General features: G+C 36.9%; 1 protein-coding gene across 1 annotated transcript in view; it reads right to left on the reverse strand.

Moving 5' to 3' along the window:
- The window catches only part of LOC113226355 (apoptosis-resistant E3 ubiquitin protein ligase 1), a 66759-nt gene extending 50587 nt beyond the window's left edge, over nucleotides 1-16172 (reverse strand). Inside the window, exons 1-2 of the mRNA XM_026458944.1 lie at nucleotides 16065-16172; nucleotides 484-649 (exon numbers count right to left, since the gene is read on the reverse strand). Of these exons, the coding sequence (XP_026314729.1) occupies nucleotides 484-649; nucleotides 16065-16170 (272 nt within the window). The 5' untranslated portion in view covers nucleotides 16171-16172. The remainder of the gene's footprint in view (nucleotides 1-483; nucleotides 650-16064) is intronic.

A 16172-nucleotide genomic window follows, 5' to 3' on the forward strand; every position in this document is an offset into this window, starting at 1 on the left:
ATTTTACATGTTCTAGGTATGTCAAAAAAGAATGATTTATGTTATTTCGACCTTGTCCCCTGAAAGTATGCGGACCAAATCCGGACCGTTACATCGACTGAGCGGAAATACCGGAAATGACGCGAGGTTTTGCTGCAGCGAAAATGTTGCCTCATATTCGTTTGCTAATTCGCGACGGCAATACGTGGAATTCTTTATAGCAATCTGCTTAAAAGCAGCGCTTATACACGGTTCCCTCTGTGTAGTCTATATAAAATACTAAAATGTGTCAGGGCAATTAAAGGGAATGTTGAATTTAACTCATAACACAACCGCGTGGTAACTACATTTCTTGCCGGCTGTTCCTACTTGCAGCCGGCTTGAGTCTCCTTAGTGGTATTATAACAATAGCATCTACGTAAGCGGTCTTCCATATAGAATAGAGAAAGTCCTACTACTAATAGCCTATATTTGTATGAAACGCAGAAGAATAAAGATACGTACTTGCCATAAGCGTGCTGCAGGCGGTGCGTAGCGAGCCACTGGCGTAGCACCAGCCGCTGTTGCAACACTTGTGCCGCACGTCGCAGTCGCTTCTCCTCCGCCGCCGGCAGCTCCGGCAGACGGTCCAGGTGCTCCGGAGATCCGCAACCGGATAGCGTTGAAATGCCTACAACAATACACACCACGTTCATATACATGTATAGGATATCTTCCGATGACTGGCGGTGTCTTAGCGATGCTACCGAACTTAGTTTAAAAAACGCGAATGCACTTTTTGCAGCAGATTTGTCTGGACAAATGTATCTGATTTTCTGTGAAAACTTGTAACATTCCAAAATTTAATACCTATATTCATGTTCGGCATAAAAAGAAGAGAAGTCGTAGGATTATGAATTTGAGTTGGTTGCCGGGTCAGCAGCAGCTGTACAGGTTACGGTGAACGACTTTAAAACAGCATCGACACGCAAACAACCATGATTTCGCGTGCCGAAGGGCGACGTCGCGCAATCTGCTCGGAAGTCTCGGTAATAAACATCAAACTACACTGCTTACTGATTAAATCAGTATAAGAAATGTAATTGGCAATTTTTTGTGCCCCGATTTAGGACGACAAAAACAGATTAAAATGAGGTTGACACACTGAAACATAGCGCCTAAATGTCAAATTAAGACTAAGTATGAATACCATAAGCTTAAGCTAAAGTTCGTCATCTCATTACTAAAAATCATTTCAGCTCATTAGAAATGTTGAAAAAAATTTCTACGTGTCGTTAAACCTGAAGAAGGGAGCCCAATTTTGCGCAATCAAAAGACCTAATGTTGTGTTAAAACGCCTTCGGGTCAGGGCAAACCGGAACAGAATGCGCGGTGAAGTACACCTTGGACAATTCGAAAGAGCGAACCTTAAAAGTTTATTACACACGAGCTGCGTCTGAAAATTTGTCCCCTAAAATTCTAGAATTCGTTTTAACCAATTTAATATCCATGCTATTGATGAACCGTCTTCGAAACAACTACAACCGTACGCAAAAATGTATTTATTTTCAATTGCATTCATATTTGCATAATTTTATTTATAAAAAATATACTAAATAATTTGAGCTTCCTTAAAACAATGAATCTGATATATCGAGTTCTTACATTTTCGCGATTGTTACACATAGGAAATGAAACCGTGATCATGGGACCTGTAAAGGGCCCGAAAATATTTGATTTCGGAAAAATAGTTTCATTTCCTAAATTAATCTGATATATTTGGGATAAGTGAAACCCGATGAATCGCCTGTTAATTATTATCTCTGTTCCAAACTGTTGAAGCGATGACGTTACCATGATGAAAAGTGTGACACCTGCCATTGAACCGTTCTCGGACGCTCTTGTCACCGCAGAATAACTTCTTTTACGTACCTGGTCATAAGCGACACATCTATACATAACAGTTGCAATGTCACTCACCGCTATAGGAGCCGATACTACCTCAGCTAGAATTAAATTTTTTCCCGTACTAATACGGTTCATTTGCTTGAGTCGAATGACGTATAGTGAAGATGTTCTATTTAGTTCAGTTGATGTTAAAAAAATCATTGGTGTATATAAAGTACCTATTGAATACAGCGGTTTTCTTGTAAAATTTCGAGGAAAGTTTGTGATTTTTTTCTATCATGAAAATTTTTTGGAATCGTGTTTTCACACCGTAAAGTAATCAGAGTATATTCATCCAAAGTGATTGTTTTAACACTTTCACTGTTATGCGTAATCAACCACGCCATTTGAGGTTGCATAGACTCTTAAATGGCAAAGACCTGAGGGGCACTGCCACTGCGCCCGCCATCCTGTAACATGAAGTTGACAGGCCCATGTGTCTATAATTTCACCAGCACCCTTACCTTCAAAACCGGAACACGTCATAGTCACATTTTCACAAGGAGCTCTACTGCTACTAAAACTACTAAAAGCCATTCAGTCAAATGTGACAATAGCAGTTCTAAGTAGAAATAGGGAGTCCAAGTCTAATTCTCAAGAAGACGCGGTTCCATTGCCTACATATTTTTTAATTTGTCACTTTTTGCGATCCATCGGTTCGTTCTTGGTGGCTTTTTTCTTAAGTGGGAACCATGTACATGCTTGTACGTTTCGCTTTTTATTTAACAGTAGACTTATATATAAAACACATAAATGATTTCGTACGAGAAAAATTGCGACTTACAACGCGGTGAGTATTCGCGGTCATGACAAATATGAAAATCGTAAAAATTAAAACAATTATGTTAAATAACATATTAAAACGTATACCTATAGGTTAAAGTTTATAACATAAAATTTTCATAGATTTTTCACAGATGGTGCCACGGCAAAAAAGTCGTTAAAAACCAGAACAAAGATCTGCCACAGGGAAAAATTCGTGAGGTCCGTTTGTTCGTTCCGTTGCCTAGTTGGCATAGGGTCTACCACGGTTAGCTAATAGACGTTGGTTCCAATCTGTGTGTGCGATCTTTGTTTAATAATTACAACAAACTAGTAGAGTTTTTTTCCCAAAAAATCATTGAATATTATGGCGCTGAAACATCATGTCATTCAACAAAACTTAATTTATATGATAAACCTAGTGATTTCTTGTAGATTACGCAATACAGCTTAATATCAGTATGTATTAAAACAATTGTTTGTGTATTCAATATATACGAGACGACCTGGAAAGAAGCCAGATAAGAACTATTTTTTACAGTTATATTTAAACAAATTGCCGAATACTTCAAGGCTTTGGAATAACAAATACCCTATCAAAGTTTTGGCGCCCGATATGGGGCGACAAGGTTGGAGCAATAACTATCGTAAATTCCTGTAAAAATAGAAGATTATGTATAAATTAAATAAAATTGCATTACATTCTAAAATCAAGTGCGATTGGTAAATTTACGATCCTGGCTACAATTCAAATATTAATACTAAGGACTCGCAATTTTCCTTTCACATTCACCACTTTGTATGGAATTGTGTGTAAGCAAGACACAATTGGCGCCCTATGTGGGGCCTTTAAAGAATCTTACACCAGATTTGCATGGGAACTATGGAAACTTGATTTCTCATAGTTAGGTACAATGAGTATCATTAATTCGGAACTACATGAATAATAGACGAGGAATTGTTGTCAGTTTGTTGCTTGGCGACGTATGACCTTGGCCGTGTCGACGGCAACTAAAACCATAATGCCAGCCGTCACTTATGCCTTGTTCGTGTCTTATCAGTATGCATTAGGCAGCAACTTTATAATTGTATATATATATTCTGGTCGAATAAACGAAACCAACATTTAATATTCTTGACTGTAGCATATACTATCTTCCGGTGAAAATGTTTTATGTTCTAGATATGAAGCCGGTGTATTGCATCAAGTTAATCAAGAGGGTGAAGTTCTCTACACCAGCTGCTCTCGCAAACATAAAATGGCACGAGCATCAATGTACTATTATTATAGTCACTTCAAAACAGTTCTAAAAATGTGCACTACAAATTTCTACCAAGAACTTTCAACTTTTACATTTTCTAAGTCGAACACGAAGCTGTTATTTGTAATACAAAAGCGTCTTAGTATTGAAAAGCAATTTTATTCGCAGGTCCTTTGCTTTTATGATATTTTTATAGTATCGCACAGTAAAATCGGCAACGAAAAACTTTGTCCTACAGCAAGAGTACGTTGCTTGAGGGTTTATTTGAAACCACGTTGCTATTTTCATCGTTTTAAGCTAAATAGAGAATGTAACTTTTTGAAATGGCAGTAAACACGATATTTTTACAACAATTAACTGTGAAACCTTAAATTGTATACCTATGCCTGTCTTAGGCGGTTAAGAAAGAAATACTCCTTCGCGTGCCCGTAAAACACCGCCTACTCACAAAGTATTACAATTTTAGGCAGTTATTCAAAGCAATTCCGATCTAATTTGTACGCGAATATTCAGCACGATAAGGTTGAGCTGTTTTATACCCGGGTTAAACTGTGACGTCACTGTTCTGATTACTGATATAATACAAATTATGGACCGTGTAGCTGCAGATCACGCTGAGAGGTATTCAATTCATATCAAAAAGATAAAACTTCGATTTAACATTGAAAAAAAATCTGATTCTTACCAAGTGGAGCTTGGAAAGGATGTGATGTTTACTGCTACCAGGTATAATGATTACATAAAGATTTGATTAAATTTAGAAGCGTGATTGATTCTATTAAGCTCCACTTGACAAAAGACAGATATTTTATAGTGTAGGTAAACTTACCTACAAAAAAAACAAAACTTTGTTTGCTCCCCTAACGAGGATGTGCCAAAAATTTGAGTTGTAATGCTGCATTTTTTAACCGACTCGAAAAAAGGAGTAGGTTCTCAATTCGACGGTTTTTGTATGTAGGTGTATTATGCGATTAGTCCGGCATTTGTGAACCGATTTTAATGATTCTTTTTTGTTGGAAAGAGAGATGTGTTTCCACGAACGCTTGAGGGTAGTTTTTTTTTTTAGAAAAAAAAATTTATTAAAATTGTTTATGGTTACAGATGAGAAGATAAAGAGAAAATAGGCCAGCACATAGATGTTTTCAACATGACGACGCGGTTAAAAGACAAAACCTAGTTGTCCCATATACAAGGATAAGTTCAGTTTTCCCTAAAGTTTCAGGGTCTCGTAAAACCGTAATGGCATAGCGGTAATCACAGGTGTTCTTCAAGGATGCTTAAGTTAATTACGAGGACGCGACACAGCCCTGAGGTAACATACGCGCCGACGGACTTTTACAAGCGTGGACTAAAATCGGTATTGTGTTAACCTTTGTATTCCTATTAAAAGGATATTATTATAGGTGTACCAGAATCTGATAGCACTTAGACAAGTTGAAATTTGTAGTGGGCGACATCAATATAGTAGGGAAAAATGTACTAGATACTTCACATATTTTATTTCACCAAGATTGATCTATCCTCGTACATGTTTTAAGATCTGTTTGAATTTGTGTGTAAGAGAGGTAAATAATTTCTGATACATTTTAAAATTAAACAAAAATATTTCAATTAGATTGTGGGTGATAGATTTATTTACGTTCGCAATTTGAAGTATTTTTTTTTCCAACCAATCTTTGTCTACACACTGTAGTCTCGCAGACCAGTACGTACCAACAAAAATAACGTACCACATCATTGACTTACAATTATATGGACGTCGGGTCCGCGCTAAAAAGTGTCCGCACTTGTAAGGCGCTAAAATCGTATACAGAGCTCCAAACTCCGCTTTAGTCTTCATTTGTTCTACTGACAGCGCGATACTGCGATGACATTACAATTTAAATTTCGAATAGGTTGACTTGGGACATTTTTTTCGTGGTTTTTGTATTAGACCCGTCGTCCATTTATTTGTAAGTCAATGTACCACATACATTAATTTGGCTTTGTTAAAAATTCAAAGATCAGATTTATTTACTCCTACTAATCGGCAAGACTTGAGACCAGATTGTAAATCGTGAATTGTGACTTAGATGCACCTAATTCGTCGCTGATTTTGCGATAAACAATATTACAATGTTTTTTGCTTGAGATTGCAGCGGATTTTTAGTAACTATTGCTACAAAAACGTTATTTTAAAATGAAAAAGTTTAGCAGACATTCATTTGACACAAGTAATATTTTGGATTGACATGTGACAAGTTAACATTGCCAGGTGAAAGTTGTTCGATATTTCTAATATTTAATTACATTTTTTTTTTATTTAATTACACAATTAGTTACACGAACGAATGCAGTAAAACATTGAAAAGCTTCATTATTCTGCTTCTAACAATATTTGTAGATATAATAATTTTTAACCAATTAAAAAAAGCATTTGTGAACCAATTTTGATGATTCCTTTTTGTGTTAGAAAGAGAGTACCTCAGGAGTGGTTCCATTTAAAATTGAAGGAAATATTCCACCTCTAAGGGTGGCAAACTAGGGGACGAATAACTTTTGAGGTCGGTTTTAATTTCTATTGACGGTACAGATAACTAAGTATGTAAAATTTTTATCTCCTACATTAGACTCAAAAACGATCGATAAAAAAATAAAAATGGCAACAACGTAGCAGCGGGGCATTCGGATCTTAGCGTTAATGGGTACATGAGCGAGAAAATGAATGATTTTCATTTCCAAAATACATGAAGAGTGTTTTTGTGTTATTATAGTAAAAGTGTGTCATAAACCGCTGTTTAGTCACACCCCGGACACTCCAAGCAACGGTCGAAAGTCACTTACCTACTACTACTACATAAAGCAAGGCGCTATCTGCACACGCGCAAATTTGTGTGTGAGGTGGCAGAGTTACTTTCTTACGTGGTCAGATTCTCAGATATAAGTTTTTTCATCTTCGTTTCATCTTTCGGAAAACTATACCTTATACTGTTTAAATGATGATAAACAGCCGTATGCAGCACAATTCACGACCATTATAAATATTAACTTACAAAGATGTTATATATTATTAACGTTAAAGTTTCGTAATGAATAAATGAAAACTATATTCAAATATCAAAACTGTCTTAGCGCGAAAACGGCTCGCCGACAGCCTTGTTGTCGTTCCGTCAATGTGACCGTCAATGTGCGGGACGTGGTGCGGTATCTAAATCTAAGGAGCGGCGGAGTGTCCATTCTCGATACTTTTTTGTTCTTTGGTTTAGTTTTAAAAGTTCACATCAAGTAGTGTAGTATGTATAAGTAAGTATAAAACTCCCTTCTCAATATTCACGATTCATCGTTACATAGGGCTTAATTTGTGTTAGTTATATTAATGTCTACATTCTATTTCGGTAGTTGATGTGACGTCGTTGGCTCACCGCATTCACATTTAGTGTTCAGAGTCATGCAAAGAACAGTTGAACTTCGCTTGCCGGTGAGATGCAGCAAGCGATAAGCTTCTGGTAAAGCAACAATGCTGAGTCTTCTTCCTTTCTGTCTACATTTTTATTTAATTGTTCGCTTATATTATGGTTTATGTGTTTTGTGGATAAATAAACGTCTTTTTTTTAGTTGGAAATGAAAGCTTTGCAAGTAAATCCGCAACGTTGACATCTACGGCGGAAGTACCCGGTCGGACACGCGACCTCGCGGGCTGAACAGTGATTTCTTGATTCGTATACATTACTACAGCTAGACACGATAGCTACCTAAGCATGATACGAGCTAGCACGCGAACTTAGTCAGAATTGAGCTTGGTAGGTACGGTAGGAATTAAAGAAGAATGGTGACATTTATCTTTTCATCGCAACGAAGCAGGCTATAGTTTAGTAATAAGAACCTAAATAACTATTGTTAAAGGTTTCTCCGAATTTGGATAAAGTTATAACATCTTCCAGTAATTGTGTAAGCTTTTAAGTCTTGTAGGAAATAAACAAGCTCAGCTCTAAACTTGTGAAATTATTTAACAATATTGCTGTTGAATTACAGCTTCATTAAATTACTTTGAATTAAAACGAATACAACATTAATAACTTAATTTGGCGATTTTTCGCACTTTAAAAAGGCTCGTTTCAATTTTTACAGCATAATCGTATATTCATGAGCAGTAATTCGCCACTGACCGTTGCAATTTAACAAGATTATATTGAATATAGCAAAATGGAAAGCTCATAAGCCTATCTATAGTATGACTCATAATTAGATGTCCAAAACGTAAACAAAGAAATTTCATGAAATGTCTTTGTCAAGTGTGAATGGGTGTGCTAAACCTTCTATATTTGGAAATTTCTACAATTTCAATTATCAATTACAAAATTTAACAATAAACAAAAACTTTAACAACTACACGCAATAATTTTAAAAAGCGCACTAAGGACAAGAAAACATTCGAGTTTGAGAAACGAAGCACGAATAACATCTATGACGCAGCAACATGGTGGCACAAAAAATGTTTTTGATCCGATTGTGTTGCCAGTATGATCAAATTATTTATTATCTTAACCATAGTCTTTTATTATAATTATTGTATTAAACGAAATTAAGCAAAAATAAAGGGTACATATATTCCAAACCAAAATTGTTCTAAATTTTATCGGATTACAGTTTGAAAGGGTACTAATCGTTACTATCGTTAATAATCTCAGTACAGAGTACTAAAAAAACTGACCTCAAAATTACGTGGAATTACATATAACTACCAAGTTTTATTGAAATCGGTTATCGGAAAGTGCGCAAACCCGGATTCATCCCCTAGTTCGCCACCATACGGAACTTGACATAGGAGATAATAAAAATCGGTTCTCACCACTCAAGTATATTCGGAGAGAAAAACGCCTTGAATTAAAGAATAGCAAAATCAACCGTTAAAATCATTAAACTAAAATTTTGGCGCTATTTATAAAAATGAATCTTCATGCGTGAACAGCCACCCTTAGAGGTGGAGATTTTCTTCAAAATTTAAAGGGACCACAATGGACGTACCCTCTTTCGAACAAAAAAGAATCATGAAAATTGGTCCACAAATATATAAAGGCAGTTTTAAATATTGCGCGGCGAAAATCTGGAACAACATACCGCCACCAATGCGTTCTTCACAATCCGTTTATGCGTTCAAATGTCAACTCAAAGAGCACATTCTAAATCTACAAAACACGTCTGGAACAATTTTATTTGTGTAATGCGCCTCAAAATACAAAATTAAAAAGAAAAAGCAGAGTGAATCTTTGTTGGGACATTAGCTGAAATTTGTGTTATGTTTCCTATTTAATTATATTGTTTCATGTTGTCATGTGTCATGAAAAAGTTAACTTTTTATTTAACTCACGTCCACGTTTTGTTTTTATTTTATTCATATATTTTTATTTCTTTTAATCGGCATTTTCGAAAAGGGTCTACTGAAAACCAGCGCGCTGTGGCCCTTCCGCAGTATTAGCTGAGTTGGGTCCTTTTCAGTGCAATAATACACTTTTAATACTAATTATTAATATTGTGTATTGTGCTGAATAAATTACTTTTCTTTCTTTCATTCTTTTCTTAAATACCGGAGTTATCGCGTAACATACATACAAAAAAAAAAACAGTCGAATTGAGAACGAAAAAACTTTTTAAAAGTCGGCTAAAATAGGAAACTACCAATGTTTTTGCGCTCGGTTACCCTCATTTGTTTACATTTTGGACATCTAATTATTATTCATACCATAAAACAAAAAAACATCACACATCCCACTACTGCGCACGTATCTCCTCTAGACTTCACGTGTTTAGTTCCTTCACCGTTAGCGAAAAGGTATTGCTACTAAACATTGTCATTATGTATACATATAATTTAGAAATTAAAGTCATAAGTTACATGCCGCGTTGGGTTTCGAACAGTGAGAAGAAATCATTTTCGCACTGGGGTACTACCACTCAACTCAACAAGATTTCAGATATGTTTAAAAATGCTACAAGGGAGTGTATTTGTACAAAATTTTTGTTTAGTAACCGTCAGCGATACTCTGCGTTGTCCTAAAAATGGGACCAACGAAAGCACGTGAGTTGCGAACGAAAAAAAAAGGACTCAAGAAGGTGGTGTTTGAAAATACTTCTTTCTAATAATTCTTAGAAATGGTTTTAAGCCTGTTATGCTCCGAGATTACTCTGAATTACTAATCGTCCATTGGACAATTGATTGGCAGAACCAAATTATCCAACGGTAAATGTAATTTGATCGAATCTTCTATCCAAATTAACGGTATAGTTATGATGTTTTGTTATCAATAGGACCGCTAAAGCGTAAGTCACTCATCACGATCAATCTGAACATTTGTGTACAAATTACAAGTTGTAGCTTTTTTAGCAATATCTCGTTTTACCACGTGAACGTAATCTATTTTTCTCATCCATACAAGATCTAATTTCTTATGCAAAGTACAAAAAAGTACCTGCAAATTTTCCTCAAATGTCAGACAAACGTTAGCTCGCCGTCTTATAAGCTTTATTGCCTACAAAAGCCGCCTGCACAAATAACAATAATTTATTTTCATGCAAAGATGTCCACAGACATGTATATGACGTACTTTAGCTTTGACCTTTCTCTTTTAAATACCTTGCATATTGATTGGCTCCCAATACCTGACCCACCTGAAAACTAGTCGCCCTCAATCCCTTATGTAGGTCGAACATCGAGTGTACTGCAGGTATAAGCTGCAAGTTTGTATGCAATATCATATACATTAGGTCTCTCTAATGAGCCTTAAATACTGTCACCATTATGGATCTGCTTGTTGCACATAGTAAAAAATGAAAGAAAAAACTCTCCTAAATCTTCACAAATTCTTTCCCTACTTTTCATGTATTTGGAATACTTGTGTTATGAACGATTGTGATACATGGAATACCTTCTCAATGAGCAAATGAATCGATATAGACAGTCCATATTGCCTGCTTGTGTGTTCTGTGAAGGTTAAAGGTTTCTTTGGCTAAAAGTAAGCATCGATTTGCGTGCTATCTAATGTCGTATGCATACATACCACATAATATGTGTTCAAGCCCTGGCGGTTTTGTGTGCGTAAAGTATATAGTAAATATCTTCTGCCATGTGTACAAAGAAGTGTGCGATAGTGTAATGTAAAGTAAGGACCACAAGGGGTGCATGAGATTTCATCACTTGTTGCGCAGCCGGGATGGAAGTAGGACGCAGAATTGGGCCGGCGACCCGTGACCCCGCGGTCCGCCCGCGCCCGCTTACAGGTGGACTTACAGTCAACGAACCCCCCTGTCCCGATTCCCAGGGTCTCTTTTTGAAATAAAATCAATCAATTTATGAAGTCTGATACACTTCATTTACCTTGTCAGTGCGGACAATATTATTGGATTTAAAACTTTAGGTAATAAAGTTTTTTGTACGGACGGCAGCATATCAAGCTGCACATTGCCGGACCTTGTTCCCTTGCCTTTGAGGAACAACTCCTATTTGTTACATCAAAAGCTTCACTACCTCTAAAAAGCGGGAAATCGGCCTTAAAACAGTCATGCAGCGGGAAAGGAAACTGTTACTTTACAAGTTCAGCAAGCGCAGAAAATGAGCTCAACAATGTAGCGCGATTAAAGTATTCAAGATTACAAGCCCACCTGTTTAACAAAAAGGTCTTGAGTTAAGTTTTCCTCATGTGAAATAGACGAACGTACCTATAATTTCACCTAATTTTGAGCGACGATGTTACGCATTTGTCTAGTAAATGTCTATTTACTAGCCTTGAACACCCCCAGTTCGCAGCTTTTGCACAACACAGACACCACCACCGACAAAGTATTCCTTTCATTTGCCGTAAGCGTCAGGAAGGACGAAGCCAAGCGCTTCGTATGACAAGAATGGAGTGCTCCGGATTTTCTAGTAAACCGTAAAGGGAACGCTAACGGTAAGGGTGGAACTAAATTGTTAAGTTCTTGCTCGACTCTCCGAAATGTATAGAGTTCATATGAGTTTCTGTTCCTTTGAAGAGTGTAAGCCTAAATTGTTGACCTTGTGTTGTCATTTACATCTCAATATTCCTCCAAAAACTTATCTCGACAATAAAAGCAAGTTCTTGAATAAACAGGTAGTATAATTTATCAAACAATAAAGAGCTTAAAATGTTTTCACAGCTACTGGCTACAAAAACGCACCAACCTGACTGGCAGACAATATCAATCATACGTTATTCATGGAAAAGACCATTAATATTTTTGGCAGTACGATGATCTTGCGTTTTATATTATCAAACTAATTTGACACACATTATAGTGCTATAGGCTTTCACAGAAGTGACGAGGCAGCGAATCGTTTTTCAGACAGGCATACAAAAGACGTAGTTAGCCGAAGTATGCTTCAAAATCAACGCAACAGTATTTTGTGATGAGTGTAATAAGTAACTGTTAGTTAATTCGGTAATTTTAATCACAATTATCGAAACAACTTTGGTATTAACTACACAAAGAAATTATTACGAATAACTGAAGTACTTCATTGTTTTTATTTTTATTTAGATGGCATGACAACTTAATTCTCAGAATTCGTTTTACCAAGTCTTTTTGAACATAAGTTCAATAATTCTAGGACTCGGCACGCGGTGGTCACGCCGCGCGCTGGCTACTGTCCAAAACGCTATTGCAGATGGACAATTTGAGTTTTGCTCGTTGGGTCGTAATTGCCGCGCGTATATGAATAGTTAGTTTGCTACGTCCGCCTTTTGCCGCATCTGTTTTATAAATGGATATGTCAAAAATGCTGACTCTATTTTGCGTTGTAGAAATTGAGAATGGTCAATGCAAATTGTGTTCGTTAGCATCCAAGAATCCAACAAGAAATTTAATTTCGAGTAGGTATCTACTGGTTCATAAGTAATAAGGTTACACACTTGTTTATGCATCGATATTCTTATAGCAGGACTAGAGTCAGTATTTGCCTAACGAAAAATCCACAAGACTACCTTGGAATTTCAAGTGTCAGAAGGTTTCGTGTTTTAGACAACCCTGTTACGGAAATCTGGATTAAACAACAAGAAGTTTCAGAAAAAAAAAACATTTTCAAAATGACTTTTACTTAACTAGATGAACAAGTTTGTTTTTAAGACGAGACGTCCAAGGTCACAGCGGAATCACAATAGTCACAATTTGCGCTCCAATGGCCGGCGACCTTTTTGAATTAGTTCCAAGTGGTGCTCACGGGTAGTTTGAAGTTTCCGAACAGAGTAATAACAATGACAAAAATTGTGAATGCCTCCACATTCCTGGTAAATATGGTACACTTACAATCAAATTTCATTTACTTACAACAACATTATCAATCTCAAACTGTAAACTAATGAGCCGATCCCATCTTATCAAACTATAATTTCCAAATAGACAAGTGATTTAAAGTAATTGAGAACTAACTACCTATTTTATATATATAGTAACCATTTTCACACACATTATTTTCATATGTAATAGTGCTTAACCGTTACGTAATTCGCTCGCGGCTTCCATTTGAACCAACCTCAAGATTACAGTTACCACAAAGTGCTCCTGCAAATTACCTAGATGCAGCAGCGTTTTTGTGCAACGACTTTATGCGGCAAGGCATCGCCCCGCCCGCGCCCTGCTGCCGCCCGGCGCCAACGGGGCTGTTCGCTTCATACTTATTGCCTTTGCTTGTTTCTTTTTTGTACTTTTTAACAGCTCTGTTTCACGCGGTTTTATTCAAAATTTTAGTTTTACTCTACACGGGTTTTTGCAGCTTTAAAGTAAAAAAGAATTGAATATACAGTTAGGTACGACTCGTCCGCGTAATGTTAAATCCTGTAAAGTGCGCCTTTCACAATGCTTAATGGAAAATGGAATTGGTTTTATTAAAGCTCCTTTTAAACCAAATGGAACGAGATCAAATATCCGTTTCAGGCGTTTGAGGAAAAAATATGTCGAGCTTTGGTGCTCTCCCGAGGATGCAGGATAACATACTTATGTATACACGTTAATATTTGCGAAGCTCTCGTCACGCGGAATATTTATGTTAAGTACATGATCAAAACCGTACGCAGCGGGCCTGGCCCCATAAAATTGATAGCATTGGATAGGTATCGTAGTTCGACCCGGCTTTTGGGATAACCCAAAAGCCGGGTCGAACTACTATACCTAACTCCATGAATACCTAAACAGCTTAACGAGACAAAAGATGCGGGATAATTCGGTATTTCAATAAAGCTCCGGATTATAGACTTTACACCCTCGACTTAAGAACATTGTTTAGAGTTCAGATTAGCGGTTTTGGTAATGGTTTGTTTAATGTCCCCTGAAATCTTGAATGTAACGGGGTTTATAAGGTTTCCGGTAATTACCAAGTAAACGTACGTGTAACAAGGGACAAATTTAAAATACGCTCAGTCATTATAGTCTACATAGTGAAAATTTAAAATGCATTGTAAGTGTCATATCAGGGAACCGTTTCTCGTACGCTGCGTACATGTTCTCGGTTTTGAATTATCTGTAATATTCGACGGAAAATGTCAATCTCAACTGACCAAAAAAATTGTTACGCTCGCGCAATCTCGACCTCTCGAAAGGGTTTGAAACCTATTAGCACGTACAGTCAAGAGCCCGTCAAGTTTGACACTATGTACTTTGGACCGTGCTTATCATAAGCGGCATAAGAGTTGGATTTAAATCTTAAGTGTCAAGCATGACGTGCTCTTGTACCTGTACCTACTGTTTTTATCGATTTCATTCAAAATATAACCAATAAATATTGTTACACTGCGATTTAATTCGATTGATTGTCTGAATTAAATTAATGACATCATTGTGCCGTTCAGTATCAAAAATGTCGTAAGTCAAATTAATTTATATTTCTGCGTAATGGATCGTAACCACTACGTGCCTTTCCAATCCCTACTATCTCTAATTACTTTATTACCATGGCAAGAAAATCATATCAATAATTTTCTCAACCACACGAGACCAAGCCCATGACCGTTGTATTTTTACGCGTTGTCAATTCACTTGTATTCGTTGAGAGATACGCAGACTATGGAGTTTAAGCAACCATGTTATGCCGTACAAACCTATATAGTTTCTTTAGTCACAGCTATACAATAGCAGCAGTAGAGCTCCTTGATAAAAGAGCTCGTCCAAGGAAGTACTGCCACCTTACCTATTTCTGCCGCCAAGCAATAATGTCAGCATTACAGTGTTTCGATTTTTAAGGGTAAGAGTGCTGGTGAAATTACAGGCGCTTGAGACTTGTCAACTTATGGTTCAGGGAGACGACGCCGTAGTAATGCCCCTCAGATCTTTGTGATTTAAAGCACTGGGTGGCACTGCAACTGTTATGGACAGGCGTGTCGCTTACCATAACTTACACTTACACTTGACGAACAAGTCGAACGACTTGTTCGTCCCGTCACTTAATATTTTGTATAAAAATAATGTGAATACTGTGCCACCTTACTTATGTAGATGGTGCAAGTTTACTGACAGTTTGTTGACATTAATAAACGTTTACCTCATTGGATTCTCGATGAACAGTGAGGTATCCGAGTATACTCAAAGTTATTGAAACTACGAAGTAGTATAAAGGAAGCCTTATTTTGAAGAATAATTACCTATACAAAAATAGCTCTACAAAAAAACAACAAACTAAAAGTACCTAGTCTATGTTTCACGTCTTCTATATAAGCCACAATAATAGTCTAACAGAGGGAGGCTATGATTATTTGTCAACTGACCCTTAATTACTCAGCACGTTGTGTCACCGTATTAGGTGATAGTCTTTATACTATGTATACTTGTCCCTTTTCTTACCACTCGCGACCAAAGTCGAATTTGTCCAAGCGTAAATCCAAGATTAATAAGTTTACTTTTGGCTGAAGTTGACAGGGAATGTGATTAATGGCCACGGGAAGTATTTGGTTCTTATGGTGATAACATTATATTATAGGAACGGAAAGTCGTTAAATATCGTGAGTGTGATTTAAAGTGGTAACGTATTAACAATGTGTGACGTGTGTTTAGGTATTTCAAACTAAACAATGAAAGGTATCATATGATTCGTACGTCATAGCCACTAGATAAATCACCCACCGTGAAAGGGCGGGAAACGTATTCATGTCAAGTTACCTGAGAAGGTTGACACGCCAGATAGCATAGACAGGCCGGAGTACCGGCTGTGGGACGGGTGGATCATGCCAATGGAGCATATCTCTGAATCGTCAAACTGCCACATCC

Source organism: Hyposmocoma kahamanoa, unplaced genomic scaffold (assembly GCF_003589595.1).
Source record: "Hyposmocoma kahamanoa isolate Upper Pololo Valley unplaced genomic scaffold, ASM358959v1 190, whole genome shotgun sequence".
NCBI lineage: Eukaryota > Metazoa > Arthropoda > Insecta > Lepidoptera > Cosmopterigidae > Hyposmocoma > Hyposmocoma kahamanoa.